General features: G+C 41.5%; 1 protein-coding gene across 1 annotated transcript; it reads right to left on the bottom strand.

Moving 5' to 3' along the window:
* Positions 1-14,947: 14,947 nt before the first annotated feature.
* Positions 14,948-19,022, bottom strand: cyp1d1 (cytochrome P450, family 1, subfamily D, polypeptide 1; the record flags this gene model as incomplete). The annotated part of the gene is made up of 7 exons (XM_079160498.1): positions 14,948-15,230; positions 15,375-15,461; positions 15,550-15,673; positions 16,943-17,032; positions 17,152-17,284; positions 18,051-18,671; positions 18,753-19,022. 7 exons carry the CDS (start codon positions 19,020-19,022, stop codon positions 14,948-14,950), a joined length of 1,608 nt encoding a protein of 535 aa, XP_079016624.1.
* Between the last annotated feature and the right edge of the window lie 1,243 nt (positions 19,023-20,265).

Below are 20,265 nucleotides of genomic sequence, written 5' to 3'. Positions count from 1 at the left end.
GATCTGTATCCCTGTGCATATCAGCTTGACCTGCAGCAGTGACTGAGCAAAGACCACCTTAACATTTCTCAAGAAAAGTCGGCCTTTGGTTCAATTGGGTAATGAGTTGCTTTAAGGTGTGGCATGTTGTCATGGCAGCACATCAGGACCTGGCGCTACCTGCTCACTGCGTGCCTCGGCAGAAGGTAATGCGTTCATGCTGGATAAATGATGCATCTGATTGATGACTGTATCGCTTGAGCCCAGTCATACTTTGTCATTACACCACATGAGAGTCTAAATAATCAAGACTGCACAGGCCCTTGATGACATCCATAAAAAATCCTCTCTGTGCTGAAAGACATCCTTTTTTCTGTTGATATCATTTCTGTTGTGGGGGGGGGGGGGGGGGGGGGGGGGGGAGTATGAGGTAAAGATGTATTTTCATTAAAGTGGCATCATAAGTATAACATTAGATGGAAAATACTCATATAAAGTACAGGTAATCCAAATTTGTATTTAACTTAATGTATAGTTACGATCCATGGCAAATACATAATTTCTATAGAACCAATCATCCGATGTTCTCTTCATCACAACAAACATGCAGAGATAACTTCCAGATTCTCCTCACTGAGTTTCACTTGGATGTACGTGACCTATTCCATTCCTTTTCACCACCGAATTCTCTTATGCTATAACAAGTGAGGTAAGTGTGCAGTCTCCAGGAAAACAAACAAAAACAAGAGAGACCGAATTAAGTGAGTGTGTGTATGAACTATATCTGTGTCTTTGAATGTGAGACATCATCCAGTTACAATCTGTATCTTACACACAGGAAACCTGAGGACTGTTTGGGGCATCCTTTGACCAGCACACTCTGTGGCGTTTAAGCCAGTGCATGGTGAAACTCCATCTCTGCAGGTTAAATATTTAATGACTGTTGAGAGTTTGGTTCCCCATAGAGATCAGGATCGATGCGTTCTTTGCGTTCCTGGTCAGTAGCAGCACTCAAACTGCACTGAATCCTACTGAAGGGATCTGATCTGCTCTCAGACCAGGTAGACATTTCATTATCAAGCCTTCTTTATTATTTTTGTCCAGTTGTGTCATGTTTTCTACTTTCTTGGATGTTATTGGGTTTTCTGATGAAATCATATGCATGGTTTGGATTTTTGTCATCAATTTCATTTTGTAATTACAGTAAAATTGACTCAAACGCTGGGATTTTCTATTTTTTCCTGTTGAGAAGTTTGTACTTTATAGTCACTTGGAGAGGCTGACAAAGGGATTACACTCCCTGAGTGAATCTGTTGCGTCAGCTTCTCGACATCTGCAAATAGTTTGAGCGTTGAACAAGAGTTCATAATGGAGATTAAAATATTTTAGGATATTAAATTGGATATAAATTACAACTTTTTCATCTTTCAAGGCTCTTTGTGGCTTTAAAGTTATTTTAACCCTCCTTTCTCTGCAGATTTTGGACGATCCAGTTGCATATTATCAACTACAAAGACCATAAACAAAAACAGCCAACTCAGTTATTTACACAATGTATGTGAACTCGTCTGGAGCTGAGAATGGATCTTATTCACTGACCTTCCTGGGAAAGAAAGTAGGGAGACATCATTCTGTGGCCCCTGCAGGCAAGCAACGTGAGTGTAAAACATCAAGTAAACGGCTAAAGTTCTAATGGCATATTCATCTGCATGATGTTAATATCTTTATCATCAGATTATATGTTAAAGAAGAAGCTGTTCTGAGTGATAAATGTGTTAGAGGTGTTAGACGAGGTTTAAATATTTCAGCTGCTCGGCTGCCTCCGTTGTAAAACAGCAGAGCAGTGAGTTTATCAGAACAAACACATTGTTCCTGGCAGGGTCTGGCTGGAGATCTGGACATGAAGGCCAGCAGGGTCCACTAGAACCAGACTTGAAAGTGCACAGTATACTAACAGACCGGCGTATGCACACTTATCTTTACTGCCAGTAGAAAAACAGCTAGTGTCCCTCTATAGCTGTTGCAGAAATGCATTGCAGAATGTTTTGTGTGCAGAGGTCTACGGGTTGTATGAGATATATAAAAATTGGCCTCAAGTACGCATTATGTAAATGTAAGCGCCACCATCTTCTATCCAGATGTTGTTGTTGGTTGAAAGATGTACAGTATGTTCTCCTGCTGCAACTTATTTTTAGCATTTAATCTTAACTGGTCATCTAAATCTACATCCATCCATACTGTTATATCTTAATGTACCCCATGCATCAAGACTTTTTATGTGGTAGGTTATACCCGTCCCTCATTTCTCTGTCTGTCTGCATGTTTTGCATATCTAAATGTCCTCTTTACATCACGCATACCATCTGCCTGGTCATTTCTTTCTCAGACGCCTGGGAGACAACTGACAGGTCTAGCTGCCCTGAAGATCTTGAGTTGTCCTCTCGGCCTGGACGGGTCCCTGTCACAGCGCAGGTGCTGGAGGATTTACCGGGCAGCATACCAGAGCTGAAGGATGAGACGCCATGTCCAATAATTCATAACACACAGTTTGACCAGTACGAGGACAACACAGCAGGTCAGACCAGTAGACAACCCTCACCCCACAAACGCAATCACAGAGGTTTAAACAATAGTTAACTGTAGCAACCTTTAACCTTTGCACTTTAACCCCTAACCAAACCAAACAGATACAGTAACTCAAGTGTTGTTTGTTTTTTTATCCCACCAACCTTCCTTTGTAATTGCTGACACAATTTCTGTTTCTCTGCTAAAAGGTGTTTCTGGGAAGAAAGTAGCAGCTTGACGGCACGCCCACATTCCTGTATGAGGAAACAAAGAGGGGAGCGGGTGGGAGGGGAATGTAAGAGACAACAGTGTTGAAATATTCAGAGGCGTGGCATTTTATGGAATGTCTCAATATTTTAGAAAAACCTGAATTAACATGAAAACGAAAATAAACAGCGACTAACTACTTAGTTAACTAGAAAATGAACAATTATTGAAATATTTTGAGTGCAATATTGAGAAATGTGAACAGACAATAAACTGCACGCTAATCACTCATTATCATCATAAAGATGTAAAACATTGTTTAAATATCATAAATAAAATGTAAATGCTTTAACTGAGATTTAAGTGTTTTATTTTCCCCAAAACTGCATCCACGTAAGTGAAATAAATGATAAATGCATTATAAACAGAACAGATTGCACAGATTCACAAACACAGAGCTGGAGGGGGGATTTATGAGCTCCAGCGTTTGACATTCATCTGTACACCATTATGATTATGTAATTGAATATTTGAAGTTCTCTTTAGTTACATGTGCAATTTTAAAATACTGTTATATCCCTCAGCACATTCCCTACATCGCAACATATTTAGGCAATAGAAGAATATGTTATAAAACTTGCTGTTACCCTCCCCTTCTTTTCTGTGACTATTACTGCACTGCCCAAGTTGTTTCCAACTGCCCCCCAACATTTGCTCCGTTGTTAAAGCTGTCTTTCATCACAAAACTCTGTGGATGAAGAGATGGGATGCGTTCAGATGCTGGATCGGTGGAAACCACAGAAAACACCGTGGACGAGAGGTCAACCAAGGTGCTGTGAAATGATGAAGAACCGTGGAGGAGCAGTGGGAGTGTATGTGTGTGGACATATATCTTTGTGAGGAGCCATTTAAGTTTGAGACCTTCAGAGTGAGAACATTTTTTGGAAAGTGTGGACAGTTTGGCCGGTCCTCACTTCTACAAAGGCCTGTTTGAGGATTCAGACTTTTTTATTGTTCAGGTTAGAATTAGGTGGGTTAATGTAAGGGTTGGGGTTAGACATTTAGTTGTGATGGTGAAGGTTAGGGTAAGGGGCTAGGGAATGCATTATGTGCATGAGTATCCTCACAAAGTGTTTGTGTGTGAAGGAGAGGGTGGGGTGCTAGAGGAGAGGAATGATGATGATGGGGTTAGGAGGGGAGGGGAGAAAGATACTGCAGTTACATAGAAACTGTGGAGCTCAGAGAAGTAAAGCTTGCTACTGTTGCCTATCACGGTAACTTTATGATAAGGGTACAAATCCTATACTTAAGTAATGCTTAACTAATGCACGACTCGTGACGTTTCAATGCAGGATTTATCATGAATTCCTGTTTAACATGATTAACAAATGATAAAGTCACTGAGCCTTTAAGTGATTAGTACACATTTTAGAGGTCATCAAGAAATGTTCAATCAGTTACTTCAAAAAATGATTCATATGTGACCAAATCAGCTGAATGCTACGAACATAATAATTCATTTCATACCATAGATCCTCTCTGAAAGCAGAACAGAACCTACTTCTCAGACATATCAAACTATTTTCTTGTCAGTCAAACTTGTTGTTAGATGCAAACAGACATGTTGCTGCATAACCCAATGATATTCATGTCACATTTACAACCTAGGGGGTGGAACATGAGTTGATGCAGTTCTAATTATCATAATGATTTGTTGTTGAAAGAAGTGGACTTAAGCATGGTAGATAGTGATACACTAAAACCTAAATCATCTAGCAGGTGCAAACTGACAAATTACAGGAAAATGTGTTGGAAAAAAAGCTTCGGTTTCAATGAGAACATGTGCTGTTCTGCTTTCAGAGAGGCAGAGCTAATGCACAGGTCTGAAATGGACTTTTATGTAACTGGAAAACAGCTAATTTACAATTAATCAATCAACCATCAGTTAATGTATAAAGTAAATTAACATTCCTCAGTTGATCTTGTCACATAAAGTCATCGTGACTCCATCGTTGGTGAGCAGCAGGAATCCATGATAAAACCTGCATTAGAGTCATGCATTAGTTAAGCATTACTTACGTATATGATTTGTACCCTTATTACAAAAAGGTACAAAGTGATGGTGGCTATCGTTTTATGCTCTGAACTGAATGGAGATTTACAGCATGTTATTCTTGCAGGCTCATTAGAATCTCAGCTGTCAGCTAGCAGTGATGCAGATCAGACTGCAGATGCCGAGAGGTCACAAGATGTCAAAATCTACATCCCCTACGAGTCAGCTGAGCTCTGCATCACTCAGGTAAAATAACCAGCACAGAACAAGCTGTATTTTTATAAAATAAACAAAACAGATGACTCCAAAACTCTTATGAAACAGGGATTTTATTCAGACATGTGACTTAGAGCTGTGTCCAGTTGTTCAGTGAGAGGGCATGCCGACACACAATGAAGTCACTGTCAGACACTGTGTTGTGTTCTTTCTTCACACTCACATGGCTGCCTTGATGCTGCTGGTGTGGCCCTGGAAGGCATTAGCTTAGTTTACACAACGCTACCAGGATGTTATTTTATGTATGTGAGGTGTGTGTGTGTGTGTACTACAAACCTCATAACAGATAGCCGAGGACATGGAGGCACTGAAGAGAAGACACCTGGAAAAGTTGCAGGAGCTGGAGGAGATTTGTCAGGCCACAGCACGAGAGAACCAGGTGAGGAGGGGTACGTGTGAGAAAAAGAGGCCCCCGACACACTGCAACGGTGACGCAAATGTTATTGTGTGAGATCAGGAGTGGACCGTGCAGAGGATCAGATCAAACCACCAGAGCAAGATGAACACTCTGAGGAGAATCCTGGACCTCTACCAGGAGAAGGTGGAGAAGAAGAACGCTGATTGGGAGAGAAGCGTTGCGGTCAGTGATGGTCAGCCCGTCTGTCCCTCAGTACCTTTTACCGAAGTGTCTCTATTATATCAAACCCCATCAACTCCCTTTCCCATTTTCTTCCTTATTATCTGGCTCACTGCCCTGTCCCCACTCCCCCTCTCTTTTAGCACACATTGTTCTCACTAGTGGTAAAGTTAAAAAATACAGTCAAACTCAAATCTCTTCTCCACACTTCATCAGTCATGTTATAGGCCAAAATATTAAACAGCTTCATGCATATATTTATGTATTATTCTCCTTGCCTGGTCCTTTTTTCCTGCAGGCTTTGACTGCACAGAACGAGCAGCAGCAGGAAGAGCAGAGAGTTGAGAGAAGGAGGAGCAAAGAGGAGGCCCTGCAGTGGGATAGAGAAAAGGTTGCATAGGAATCTGGCAGGCTTCCTAAACTCTTATGTGTTCCTCTGAACTCGAGCACATCCTTGTGGCCATATTTGAGTATAACAGGCAACGTTTTATTTCCAATGTCGTCATTGGACCAACGTTGTTCCGGTCTTTCTTTTAGAGCAAAATGCTGGAACTGTTCTCCAACAGGCTGGATGTCCTGCACAGCCACCAGGCCTCCAGTGAGTCTGAATGCATCAATTAATATGTGTGTCTCCAAAATCACTGACCTTTGCATACAACACCTTTCCTAACACCCTGTGACACTGATCAGCGCTGCAGGAGCTGCAAATGGCCCGACAGGAAGTAGGGAAAGTTCAAGAAATGTTGACGGCATCATCACAGGAGCAGCAGGAAGTCGTTGAGGAAGGGGAAAGCTCAGAGAACAGAGGACTTCCAGATCAACAACAGACTTTGGTGGGATGGAATCAGTTACAATGGCAGTCTGCTGATCATATCTGAAGTGCATGATTTAAGATCATAATTGTATCAGCAAAGGATCCAACAACAAAAAAAACGTTATAAAGGAATGATATAAAGAAAATGGTCTCATTACAAAGACAGGCAAACTGTCTGATATTATCACATTAATGAGTTTTAGGGGTGGATGTATCAAATGTCTGCATGACAAAATGTTTTTTTGTGGGTGTACTGACCCTTTAAGGTGGTTCTATCTGCAGGCCTGCAGTGAGTCAGATCAGCCACTGGAGGGGGCTAAAGCCCGTCTGGAGGAGCTGAAAGAGAGTCTGTACCAGAGGGAGAGAGAGATCACTGAGCTGCTGGAGGCAGAGAAGAGCCCCATTCCTCCCATTTCTCCCATCCCTCAGCCGCCCTGCAGCGTTCTGCTTCCCACTGTCATACACAAGGTGCTGTTCAATATGTAGCCTATAAACCAACTGCTAACTGCCTGTGTATCAAATTACTTTAAACATGGCATTCCCTGTTTAGTGGGCTGCAGGAGATACTTCATTCTGTCACCTTGATTTTATGACTTTGTTGTATTCATACCACTTGTTTTTGTTGTCTAGGCTCATGCTATCTGCAGCACAGTGGATGAGACCAGAGCTCTTTTGGACCTGATGATTGAGGAGAATCGGGTCGCTCTGGTCGAAGCCAGAGACAAACTGGACCGCCTGCAGATGACCAAAGAAGACAGTAATGACAGAGAGACCACTGACCAAGATGGGTTAGAGATCATTAAAACAGTTTGACGATATAAACAAAGAAATGATTGGTTAGAATAGTCACATCTAGTGTCAATATACAAGTGGCAGGTTAAATTGAGCCAATTTTCATATTGTCATCCTTTTTATTGTCTGAAATATAATATTAATTTAGATGTTTTTCTTCCACTTCTCAGGTTTGATGAATATGAGTCAAGTGTGTCTTTACTACAAGAAATAGTGAGGGGGTACGAGGTCTCTCAGTTGGCTTTGGACTGCATTAAAACAGGAGAAAGTCCTGTAACAAATGGTAAAGGAATACCTTAAATAAATATGTTGACTGCAGCCAATTGATGACATTGGAATTATATGCATTCAAGAGTCTTTTTTATCATTAACTGTAATACTTGAATCTTAAAGAGCAGTCTTGCTGTCCAACATATGATTCGGTGTCTGCACCACAGCGGCTCACAGGTGCATCTCTTATATCAGTGGTTCTAATGTCTGTTTTACTCAGACTGCGACGCTGTCTCAGAACTGGAGGACATCTTGGGCCGAGGGACAATAGGAACCACAGAGGGAGTGAAGAGTGTTGGTCAGCAACTTCTCTTTCTGCAGGATCAGGTTAGTCTTTAAATCACACGGGTCGAAATCTCAGGTCAGGTCAGGTCAGGCCTCAGAGATGGTAACCTCCCACCTGTATATTACACAAGGAGCAGAGGAGGTAGGCCTTCCCTGTCTATTTACGTGCCACTACAAAACACCAGTGGTGAATTTGATATACCATCACAACTTAAGATGTGACATAAGTTACGTGGGCTGTTGAAGCATTATACATACTAAGCCTGCAGCTGTTATGTACTGGTTTGAGTGCACTCAGATGTCATACACTGGATTCATTATTGTCTGTGAATTAACAACTTGATTACATTGTAGCAAATGCACTGACTTTTCTTTAGTTTTGTATATTACACAAATTTTACATACATTCTCCATTATCAGAGCTGTGTGTTGTGATGCTCTTCTTTAAAGCTAAAGCAAGTTAAAGACGAGAAAAGGAAAATGATTGAGAACTACACTTCAGAAAGGACAATGAGGAAGAAGTACTACAACATGGTGGAAGATATGAAAGGTACACATTAGATATTCATGTATGACATTTGTTTGAGTTTAACCCTCACTTTTTGACGTAGTGTAATTTATTGTGTATGTCTTATTTTGTTTTTAGGTAAAATCAGAGTGTTTTGTCGGATTCGACCGGTGAACCGAACAGAGGTGGGTGGAACCACCGTTGTGGAGAAAATAGACGATTTCTCTGTCACCGTGGAATCACCTCGCGGGCCGAGGGAGTTTCAGTTTGACATGGTGTTCGGTGCTGAAGCCTCTCAGGAAGACCTGTTCCATGACACCAACAGGTGAGGGGGATTACGCTTCCCAATCACGGACCAATACACTATATTCACAAATGTACCATAACACATATAATATGGGCCCCAAATGTGCATATTTTGCTTCACACGACATTTAAAAAGGTAGTTTTCCAATACTATATAGTTTTGTGCAAATCCAGCCTGACGTAAACATTTATTTAAGTCACATTGATAAAAACACAAAGGGAGCCATCTGAGAACCTGTGATTAAAGTACAGATGTTTAGATGTTTAAATGCTGCTGCAGTTTAAGATGGGTTTTCCCCCACAGGCTGATCCAGTCGGCTATCGATGGTTACAACGTCTGTATCTTTGCATATGGCCAGACGGGTTCAGGGAAGACCTTCACCATGGTGGGGGACAAGGAACAGAAGAACCCCGGGATTATGCCAAGATCTTTTAATGCCATATTTGATATTATACAGGAGAGCAGCAGCAAATTCGATTTCAAGGTAACAGTCACCAAAGTATTAGATCTTATCTGGGAGATGGGAAAAATCTTAAGATTAATTGCATCGACTCCCTCAACTTTCTTCCTCTCTGGCCCTCTGTGCTCCTCCTTCCTCTACTTCTTCATCCTTTACCTCAGGTTTCGGCCTATATGCTGGAGCTGTACAGTGACAGGCTGCAGGACCTCTTTGTGAGCCCGGCCGGTGAGGCCCAGGCACAGCCCCAGTCCCATGGCCCGGCCAGGCGGGTGGAGATCAAGAGGAACAGAAAAGGGGTTGTGTTTGCCCAAGGAGCAGAGACAAAAGAGGCCTCCAGTGCCCAGGAGCTCTACGCTCTGTTCCAGCAGGCCTGCGCCAACAGACACATCTCTGCCACCAGTGAGTTCTCTATACCGTGCCATGCTGCCAAGTTCAAACAGGGCCCTGCTAAATGGTTTGGATTAATCGTGTTAGTTTCAGTCAGTGTGGCGGGGCGGCAGCTAGGTACATCATTACTGGACTGGGCGGTGAGTGGCCGAGCAGCCAAACTGTGAATCAGCATCCTGTAGGAAGAGGAGACCCTTTGTTTTATAGATGCACTCAGGTCACCAGAGTCATTACAGGATGCACCTACTGTTTTAGTCATAGGGAGCACTAAGAAAAGTTCAAAATGATTCACAACAATTACTAATACACACTCTTTACACACTTAAAATTCTTTCAGGCACTATGCGTGCATACACTGCTGCTGCTTAAGGAGAAAAACAATTATTCCGCCCCACCATCTGCCACGTACATAACATACCAGCAAGGACACACAAACGCCAATATTCAATTCACAAAACACAAATAGCAACACTAGTGTGCTCACAGTGTCAACAATATGCGGATCCATATAAATATCGTAGCCAACAGGTCTGCAGAATAAAATAAACTGATTCCAATTCTTTACAGTAGAGTCATGACAGCATCATGTATAGCTCTTCTCCAAATAATCCAATTTCAGCTCCTCAAACTAAATACTTTTCTTATCTCTAGCGTGATTGACACATCCGTCAGCTACTCGTCGTGCTTACAGAACCGGTAACCTAGTTACTGCTGCTGGTTACTCCGCGATTTTGCTAGTTGTCCCACATTACGCTGCCCTTGCCACGTTCGCCTACAAGCACTAAGAACTATGGGAGGGATGGTAATAAATAACTAACAATAGTAGTGTTATATTGATGTTTATAATAATATTTTTACTTAATTTAAATAATGTTTTTTTATTTGTAATCATACAGTTTTCTTCCATCTTCAATCATAAACAATTTGACTCGATGTGAACAATTAAATGATTAATTACAATCATTTAATAATTTAAGTAGTTTTCTCAAATTTGCCATCTTTTTGTTTTGTATGATTTTTTACTCTTAATTATTTTGGATTTCTGACTTTTAGCCATAAAAAAATCAACTATTTGAACTCATCATAATGAGATAATAATTGCTATTTGCAGCCACAGTGTAACCCATCATTCAGAGCCTTTTATGTTGTGTATGTTTCCCAAGAGATGAATCTGGAGAGTTCCCGCTCCCATCTCATTGTTTGCATCATGGTGGAGAGCAGGAGTCTGACCAATGGGAGTGTGAGCACCGGCAAGCTTAGCCTCGTGGACCTGGCAGGCAGTGAGAGAGCAGCCAAGACTGGTGCCAAGGACCACCAGCTAAAGGTTTGCTCATATGTCATGTTTTGATTGCACCGTCCAGGGATTGTAAGGATAATCGATCAGAATCAGATGTTCCTCGTGGCCTCTTTACATTCTCCTCTCCCCTCCTCTGCAGGAGGCTAACTCCATTAACAAGTCTCTGAGTGCCCTGGGTGATGTGATCTCAGCCTTGTCTGCTGAGCTGCCCCATGTTCCGTACAGGAATAGCAAGCTGACACAGGTAATGAAATAAGAGCAGTATATTTGGGACTTTGACTGAAATCAAACGTTGTTGACCTCAGACACAAATCATAAAAACTATATTAATGAACAAAAAGCTGCTTCTGTGTGGTCATGGACTGTAACGTGGACATGCAGCTCAGCCAAATGTGACCTGTGCTTTTCATCCCTCTCAGGTGATGCAGGACTCCCTGGGTGGAAATGCCAAAACCCTCATGATCGTGAATATCTCTCCTTCAGAGTGCAACCTTGATGAGACGCTTACATCTCTAATGTAAGAGAAAATTAGAGATTTATCTTTTTCAATACCGTAATGCTAACAGACTCCTAAATAAACCCTGAACTCCCTGAACCTTCCAGTTATGCAACAAGAGTGAAGGCCATAACCAACAATGCCCAGAGAAATGTGGAAAACAAAGAGATTGCCCAGCTGAAAGAGGTGCGTGGTCACTGTGATGTGTTGCAATACATGAATATATATGTAGAATAAAACACAAATAATGTAATGGCCACATTGAAACAGTCACGCTAAATATATTTCTGATTCATTTTTCCATTTCTGTTTCTGACAGGTGATCATGAAGCTGAGGTCAGGACAGACAGTGGAAGAGGAGGACATTTGAAGTCTCGTGTACAATAGTGGATTAAAGTAGTCACATTGAGGGATGGGTGATATAAAATAGGTTTGGTGTACTTGTGACCTCAGTGATGACCTTAGGTGCTTTTTCTATGGCTATATTCCGGATGTTCGATAAGAATAGGAAAGATGGTGATGGGTCAATGAATTAAACTGTGCGTGGGCTGGAAAGGCGATGCTTGCGGTGTAAACTGTTGAATAATAGGTGACCTTCTGAACAGGCGACATCACTATTGGGCAGCTGACAGTTGCATTCAGGGCATTTGCGTGCAGTTTGTTAATAGGTGCTGCCTGCCTGGGTCTATAGAATGAGGCCCCCACAATACAGGGCCCCATGTGTAACTCAAGAGGCAAATAGGAAGTCAGTTGGTCATTCAGTTAGCCCTCCTATTGTATGTGGGACAAGGCAACGAGTTTGTAGCCCATTAGAGAGGTTACATCTTCAGGGCCCATGACCTGTTCCTATTTCTATACTATTATGGGGTCATATCCCATGACCGGGAATGAACACTCAATCACGCAATGGGTCTGTCCTGTGGTTGTTTTCTTTTTCCAGACCGGCAGCAGGTTTACTAAAATTAGAGCTTCATGACATAATGTATTGAAACCTGTATTAAAAAGTTTGCAGGAGGAAATAGCAGATTTTTGAGATCTGTAGGTGTTAATGAATCAAATGAACTAGGCCTCCAATGCTTTCTTTCCCTTCATATGTTTCTATGGTACTTTAGGTGACTATGTGTGGAGAAGCAATAATTTAGCTGAGGAGTTATGTAGAGATGAATGTGTTTATCACTGTTCAATGGCTTGTTTTGTCTCACTAGGGCTAGACTCAGACTAAAACAGTCACAGCAGAGTTGAGGCTTCAAACTGAAACATTTGGCAGGGTGGCATGTCAGCGCTGATAACACTTTCTATAAGACACCCTCTTTTGTCTGCAATTGGGCCCAATGTTGATTGTTCATCATTAAACCGCGGGCCCCACCAGTGCTTCTCTGTGTTACGCCACGTTAGAGCCATGATTCCTTGCTTCGCGTGCTAGGTTTTATTGGCTGCTTTAGATCAGCGGCCAGTCAGCACATGTTCACTGTGATTTGTTATTCTTCAATGACGGCCGTAGTTTAAATCAAACTGTGAGCTCCGTGGACTAGAACAAAGTGAGAGACAAAGACACAGAGAGTACACGGAGAGGGATCAGGGTTGATGAGAGGGCCGAGGTCTCATCCAGTTTGTATTGGTAATTAATCTACGCAAACAAATTCACTGATTTGTATACATGACCACACACACACACAGGCAAACTGGAAATGATGCCTTTAATACAGTAAATGAAGGCCTGCAGTCATGAGACAGTGATGGCATTTCTTTTAAGTCAATGAGGACAAGAGTTACAGTACTTTTATAGTAAGAACTTTAATATTACATATTTGGCTTTAAAAAATACTGCTACAGCAACACAGAGTTTAATCATTTCCCTTTTTATTTTCAAGTTACAAGTATAAGTTATACTGTAAGTATAGATAGATGGATAGATAGATAGATAGGTGGATAGATAGATAGATAGATAGATAGATAGATAGATAGATAGATAGATAGATAGATAGATAGATAGATAGATAGATGGATAGATAGTTACTTTATTAATCCCGCAAGGGGACATTCTTGCGCTAAAGCAGCATTTATGGTACAGGAATTTATTTCACCACAGCAGCATACTACTTCAGATGGAATAATATTCAGCAAGATATTGTTAGAAGTTGACATTCAAAATACAGTTTAACTTGACGATATTTACTGTATATATTTTACTACATCTGTTCTTAACAAGAGACACTTATTCTATTATTTTCCTAAAAATAATATAATGATGAGATCAGACATTTCAAGAAGTTATTTAACACGTTTACAATTATAAAAAAAAAAAAAGACAATCATCAATCAGTTGTTGAGACATTTCACTCAAAACCACAAACCAAAGAAATGTGATGATTCTACTAAAGTCAATATTTATTCACTTTAATACTGTGTGAGGACCACTGAACCAGTATTTTCTGCAGTTAGCATCAACACAAGAATAATAACCGCTATTCCTCACTTGATTTGTCCAACTTTGACAACATATTTTGATGATCCTCGTCATACATGTTTTAAAATTGTTACCATTCCTTTTCCCTAAACGAAAAAATCCAGAATTCAGGAATACGCAATATGCAAATATATTTTCGTTTAAAAATTTGAACTTCACAAGATATGTAATTTGCATATTTTATTTTGCTTATGTCTACACATAACACATAACACTCTCATGAACACAACTTTCAAACTTTCCATTTAAGGATGACTAATTCTGTCAGACTCCTCTTTTGTCCATATGGCCATGCTTCTTTACATTTAGCTCATGAAATGATAAATGCCTGATTTCACACTCTGCTGTCCTCTTTACCACCCTCAAAGATGTCTGGGACTGCATCTAATCAGTGTGTGGGAGGTCACAGTATGGAGAGTGAGGGGGAGGATGTTCAAAAAGACGGGGAACTCTTCATATATATTTGCATCATTTCTCAGAGAGCCACTGGGTGAGACTTTGAAGATTTGAGCACTTAGCAAAACAGTGTTTGCTTTGAAGATACGATTAAAGAGGAGGAGAAGCTATAGGGAAGAGGGATAAGGACAGGAAGAAGACGGGGACATGAGGGGGATGAGGGCATGAAAGGAACTGATGAGGAGGTGATAGGAGAGTTGGAGGAGAGAAGTTGAAGCGAGGAGGAGGAGGAGGAGGGGGGGGGGGGGGGGGCTGACGAGAATATGGATGAACCCTGACTGAACACAGTTTGAGACCTGAAGCGCTGATCATCAATCTGAAACACCCTCTCTCTCCCTCCCTCAGACGTTAACTCTAACTAATAACTTAAGATAAAGGCTTTTAATGAGGGTCTGTTTTCATCTTCATTTTCAATGTGGTGGGACAGGAAGGCTGAGGGACTCTATACCCTTTTGAAAGTGAAGGCACAGAAGGACTTTGAATGACCCTCCAGCGTCTTAAATATTGTGTTCAATGCAAACATGAAGTTATTGTCCAGCTATTAGAAACATTTTGTACATACAGTATATTTCCCTTTTGTTGTTCGTATGTGGACTTGACCACATTTGCCAAGAAGAATCTCCAGTCTGAGAGCAGTAATATAAGAGGAACTGTATCTCTGTAGCAAGGTTAGCCAAATATGGTGGCTAATAAAAACAATAATGAGACTGTGGTGAAGTTCCAAAACAATCCACACATAACATAATTTGGTCTAAAACCTTGAGGAGATGGTTATCCTGTACGGACGCGGTTTCATAGTCAGACCAAAATCGGTGCTGAGATCCAGCTCCTGACCTGGAACATTTTCAATCCGCAGCCCGTGGAGCAGCGTAGTGAGAAACACAAACATCTCCAAACGTGCAAATCCATCACCGAGACACCGTCTCTTCCCCATGCCGAAGATGAGAACCTTCTCCGTCAGCTCCTTGTTGAGGAGTCCCGAGGAGCCCAGGAAGCGCTCAGGACTAAATGTGTCCGGGTCGCTCCAAAGATCGCTAGGAAAGAGTGAAAAAACATGAAGATCAATGAAGCAATAAAACAGAAAAACACATTCTCCTCATCTGAAAAGGTGTTGAATAACTTAACTCTTTACTGATACACTAACATGTCTTGTGAAAGTCAAACTTATAGCTACTTACAGATCATGATTGACCTGATACTGGTTAATGAAGACACATGTATCTTTGGGAATGAAGTATCCATTCAGGGTGATGTTTCTCGTAGTACTGAAGGAGACAAAAATAGAGTTAAGTTCTAACAACAATACATACAACTGTAAACATGAATGTACTGTAAATAAAACTACTGTCTTACCAGTGAGGAATGGTGAAAGGGACGTATGAAGCATGACGAAACACTTCATAAATGAACGCCTCTGTGTAAGGCATCTTGGGCTTATCTGAAAACATGGGCAGTCTGGCTGTGCCAATGTGGTCATCTACGAAAGAGAAAAAAACATTAGAATGTTACTGAAGACTGGGAAGCTTTTTTATTATTTTACAAGCTTTTTGTATTCTGACGTACCTTAAATGTAGATGATTTTTTAAGCCCCTGACACTTGACCTGCATCTCAGTTTCTGGGCTGGAGAACGCATCCCAGGAGGACATGAAGACCAGGCTGACCTCTCAACACTTGTGAACCCAAATGTGATGGTCTCTCCTTACAGAAACCAAAACTAAAGGTGCATCTCTTCCCAAATAATTTTAATCACATAAAGTATGCTCATCTTTCAAATTGATTAAAAATGTTGCCCTCGCTCGATCACTAATATGGTTCCCAGTAAAGTGGTGAGGTTTACTGTAAACAGTAGAATAAAAGCTTCACAGTTAATTGTTTTAAGTCGCAATTAATTGAAGTGATGAGTAAGTGAACAATTTTCTAACTATGTGTGTTCACATAGTGTGCCTTGCGTGTTACCGGCTTTGTATCAGTGTGGAACAACTCTCTAACCTTTCTTTCTTTCTTTCTCTGGTTGTTTGTGCCTCCCTCTCTGATTCATCCCATCTCCTCTTAGTCTCTCTCTCTCTCTCTCTCTCTTTCTCTCTCTCTCTCTCTCTCTCTCTCTCTCTCTCTCTCTCTCTCTCTCTCTCTCTCTCTCTCTCTCTCTCTTTCTCTCTCTGAGAAAATGCAACGTGCCTCAGAACAGACGGCACCAGTTCTGTCAACCCACTTCAAAAGTATCTCTGGCGTCAGCAAATTGGAGCGATCTTTTGAGTTTCTCTGGTGGCTTTCGGATTGTTGGAAAGTCCCTGGGGTTGGTCATTGTTGGATTTTATTTCATTTTTTAAAATAATTTCCTAATAAACAGCATCATATGCTTGTCTACACGAGTGGTGATGATAAATGTGTTACACAGAGATGCATTCCCACCCGTTTGTATCCTTAAAAACATATTTAAGACCAATCCACTCTGGATCTATATCATAGCTGAAATATTAACAGCCACTGTATCTGCATCACTGTGTTCTCTAAATTTAGCAGTTTTGGCAAATCAATAATACATCGCCAGCAACATTCGTGAGCTCATTAGTGTTAATCATTAATAAGCGACCTTCTATTTCTGGACAATGAGAACGAGTCATTCACCATAGCATCTTTAGATAAGACGCATGCAATAACTGTATTGAATGTGCCAGTTAGAGTTTTCTGACTCTCTTGTTTAGTGAAGATTCATCTTGGTATACAAAGAAAAAGTAGAGACAGTACCTATCTCCTGGTGTATTCTGTCCTGGATGTCAGGATACTTGATCAGGTACAACAGGCTCCACTGTAAACCAGCAATGATGGTGTCAAATCCTTTAGGAAATTACAAACAACACAACTGCAAGTTAATGGAGGGTAATCATCATTATCAATATGATCAATTTAATGCCATTAGTGGGGAAAATATAAGTGAAACCTCCGTTGTGGCTAACCTGCTCCAAAGATGTCTATGACAGTGTGAACTATCTGAGAGTTGGAGAGCACAGATGTATCCGATGTATCCTTATTTTCTTCTCTGTCCTCACAAAGTGCAATCAGAGCATCCGTAATGTCCCGAATACAGTTCTGTAATCACACACACATATGACATGACTGGACATTTCACATGGTATTAACTAAAGGGTGATTCATTATTTTGCAGATATAGATGTTCAAAGTTTTTAAAGCAATAATTAGGGAAGAGACATCAGTTATGGTATGACGCGTGTCTTCCAGTGGGATGCTAATTCCTAATTAGAGTGCGTGCGAAAATTTTAGCCACTCTGCACAAGAACAAAGGTCCCTCCCAGGGAACTTGTTTGTTCTTTTTTTGGCTACAGTTGCACTCACAGCTACTACTGTATGTAGTGTGATGTCAGATTTAGTAGTGGACAGCAAATTAGTGGGACTGATATAAAACAAGAATCAGCATCCACCAATTAAGCTTTACTGAAAATATTCTGTATCTTGTGGTCACTGTACAATAGACTGGTTGAGATAATATACACCAGTGATCTGTTTGTCATTGTTAATACCTTTTTAAAATATTTCATAAATCATTGTGGTGGCTTAGTCCTAGTAGACACATGAAACTTTTGTCCCCTTCCATGAAACATCTATATTTTTGCATTGCATGTCCTTAAAAACCCTTAAATTGTGATTTCTTCTTCTATGTTTTTTTTTTGCAGAACCCAATCAACATAACGTAAAATCAAAACACAACCTCATCTTGTAAAGTAACAATGGTTGATTGTCCTGTAATGCTTCAGTGTGTAATTCTGCATTTCATTTTGCAATGTATTTATATTTAAACTAAATTATGGTCTTCAAGTGTATCAGCCAGCCTCCTTACCTTATCAAAGGTGTTGATGTGTTCCTTGATGCTACGCTCCATGAATCCGTTCATCCTCTGGATGTGCTGGACCATCTTCCTCAGAGATGGACTCGGAAAGTAACGAAACACAGGGAAAAAATCAGCCAGGTTCCCCGCTGCAAAGATCCTCAGGACCTCGTTGTTGATGTGAACTATAGTAAGGAACTCCTTATCATTGTAGTCGTACCTTTTCCCAAAACAAAGAGCACAGACGACATTTGCCACTGAGGTTACCAGGGGCATCACCGGATCTATACCCGTCATATTGTGGCCCATTTCCCCTTTAGCAGCAGCCTGTTCCCGCATCACCTCCACCATCTCAGCTGCCTCAGCACAGACATGCTCCTCCAGCAGGCAAGTGGCACCAGACCCTCTGGGCTCTGCCTGGGAGAAAGACCTGAGGGCATTCTTACACAGCTTCTTGTGGAGCATCCAGGCCGGTCCATACTTCTCACTGAAGGTCATACTGGTCCCATTGGCTACGGCAGAAAAAGTGAATAGATCAGGTCGCCCGGCAAAAGCTTCTCCCTGCCGAACCAGCGCTTGTCTGATAGTGGTGTATCCACTCAGGACGACAACAGTTAAAGAGCCCAGACGCATCTAGAGTGAAGGAATGAACAAATTATAGAAATAATAAATACTGTCCGGCGACAACTTTTCAATACAATTTACTGTATAGACCTTGAAAACATCGCCGTACTGGAGCCTCAAGCTGGTTAGAGAAAGATGAATCTGGTCGCCCATCTGGAGCAGATTTCCAACAAGGGGCCACGGCGTGGGGCCGGGAGGAGGGGGATATTTAGTGTAGTCCAATTGGGAATTGTGGTGGTGGCTCTTTCGGCCCCTGAGGGCCATCAGGAGGAGGGTGAGAAGACACAGTGCAACTGTGACACTAGACAGAGAGGCACAGGGATTCTCCTTGATGGGCAACATCCCAAATGTCAGTCTCATCTTGCCAGGTAAACTCTAAATACTGAGAGAGAGAGAGATAGAGAGAGAGAGAGAGAGAGAGAGAGAGAGAGAGAGAGAGAGAGAGAGGAGGAGAGAGAGAGAGAGAGAGAGAGAGAGGGAGAGAGAGAGAGAGAGGGAGGGAGGGAGAGAGAGAGAGAGAGAGAGAGAGAGAGAGAGGGAGAGAGAGAGAGAGAGAGAGGGAGGGAGGGAGAGAGAGAGAGAGACTGTTAAAAGATGCAGCTAGAGGGTGAAAAAGAGGACCAAATGAAACGAAGAAAAAAACAAGAAATATGGCAAACAATTTTGATAGAAAACTCACAATGCAGTATCCTTTGTAACTTTGGTGTAAAAAAAAGTAGAGAGCAGAGTAGAGACCAAAATTCTCAGCCAGGCAGAAGTGAGAGGTCTGATCCTCTGGAACCTGTTGGTGAGAATAGCTCACAGTACGGGACGTCCCAATCAACAGCTACAGGCCCCCTGCAGAGGGAGCTGCTGCCCGCTAACAATGGAGAGGCACACATGGCGAGAAACTTGGCTCGGGGTGAAGGACGAGTCCGTCCCGGCCAGCCAGTGACCGCAATTGGCCACAGACCGTACCCATTCACAACAAGGGCCCCTCCTCTCCTGGTCCCTCTGTCCATCCCAAAGTCGGATTACGTGTGTTGCAGTTTGTAAAAAGTATCATGTCATGTTATGAAATGTGAAACACGGATAAGGATGGAAATAAAAAAATATTTTTTATTTGAATTAAGAGCTTTTACTTGTACAGAATACAAATTTGTGATATTGGTATTTTTACTTAACTGAAGGATTTGAGTACTTCCTTCCTCACAGACCCCAGAGCTTTTTTATGATGGATGGAATCTGTGTAATGTGTCACAAGAGGGTGCTCTCCGTCCTCTTCCACTGACTTCATGTCCCGTACGGTTTGGACTAAGGTCCGTGCTTTCAGGCTTCAAGCATCAGTCAAATCCTCATATACATCATCACAACCACAACACTTAGGAAGTGTGGACAAAATAACAAGAACATCTAACAATCTATTACAGTCCAATGCAACATCAGGACGACTAAAAAATGAAAGCTGAACCTTTCTGACACCCTAAAACAATACAAGATTATTAAATGCATGTTCATGCAGCTGCTGGTTACACATACAAACGGATTGCCAGCCATAGTTTTTTAAGTTCAAACTTTTATCACAAAATAAACATCTGCCAAACATTCCTGACAGATTTATTTC

The sequence above is a fragment of the Pholis gunnellus genome (genome assembly GCF_910591455.1).
Source record: "Pholis gunnellus genome assembly, chromosome: 6".
NCBI lineage: Eukaryota > Metazoa > Chordata > Actinopteri > Perciformes > Pholidae > Pholis > Pholis gunnellus.
This window is presented reverse-complemented; position numbering and strand designations above follow the sequence as displayed.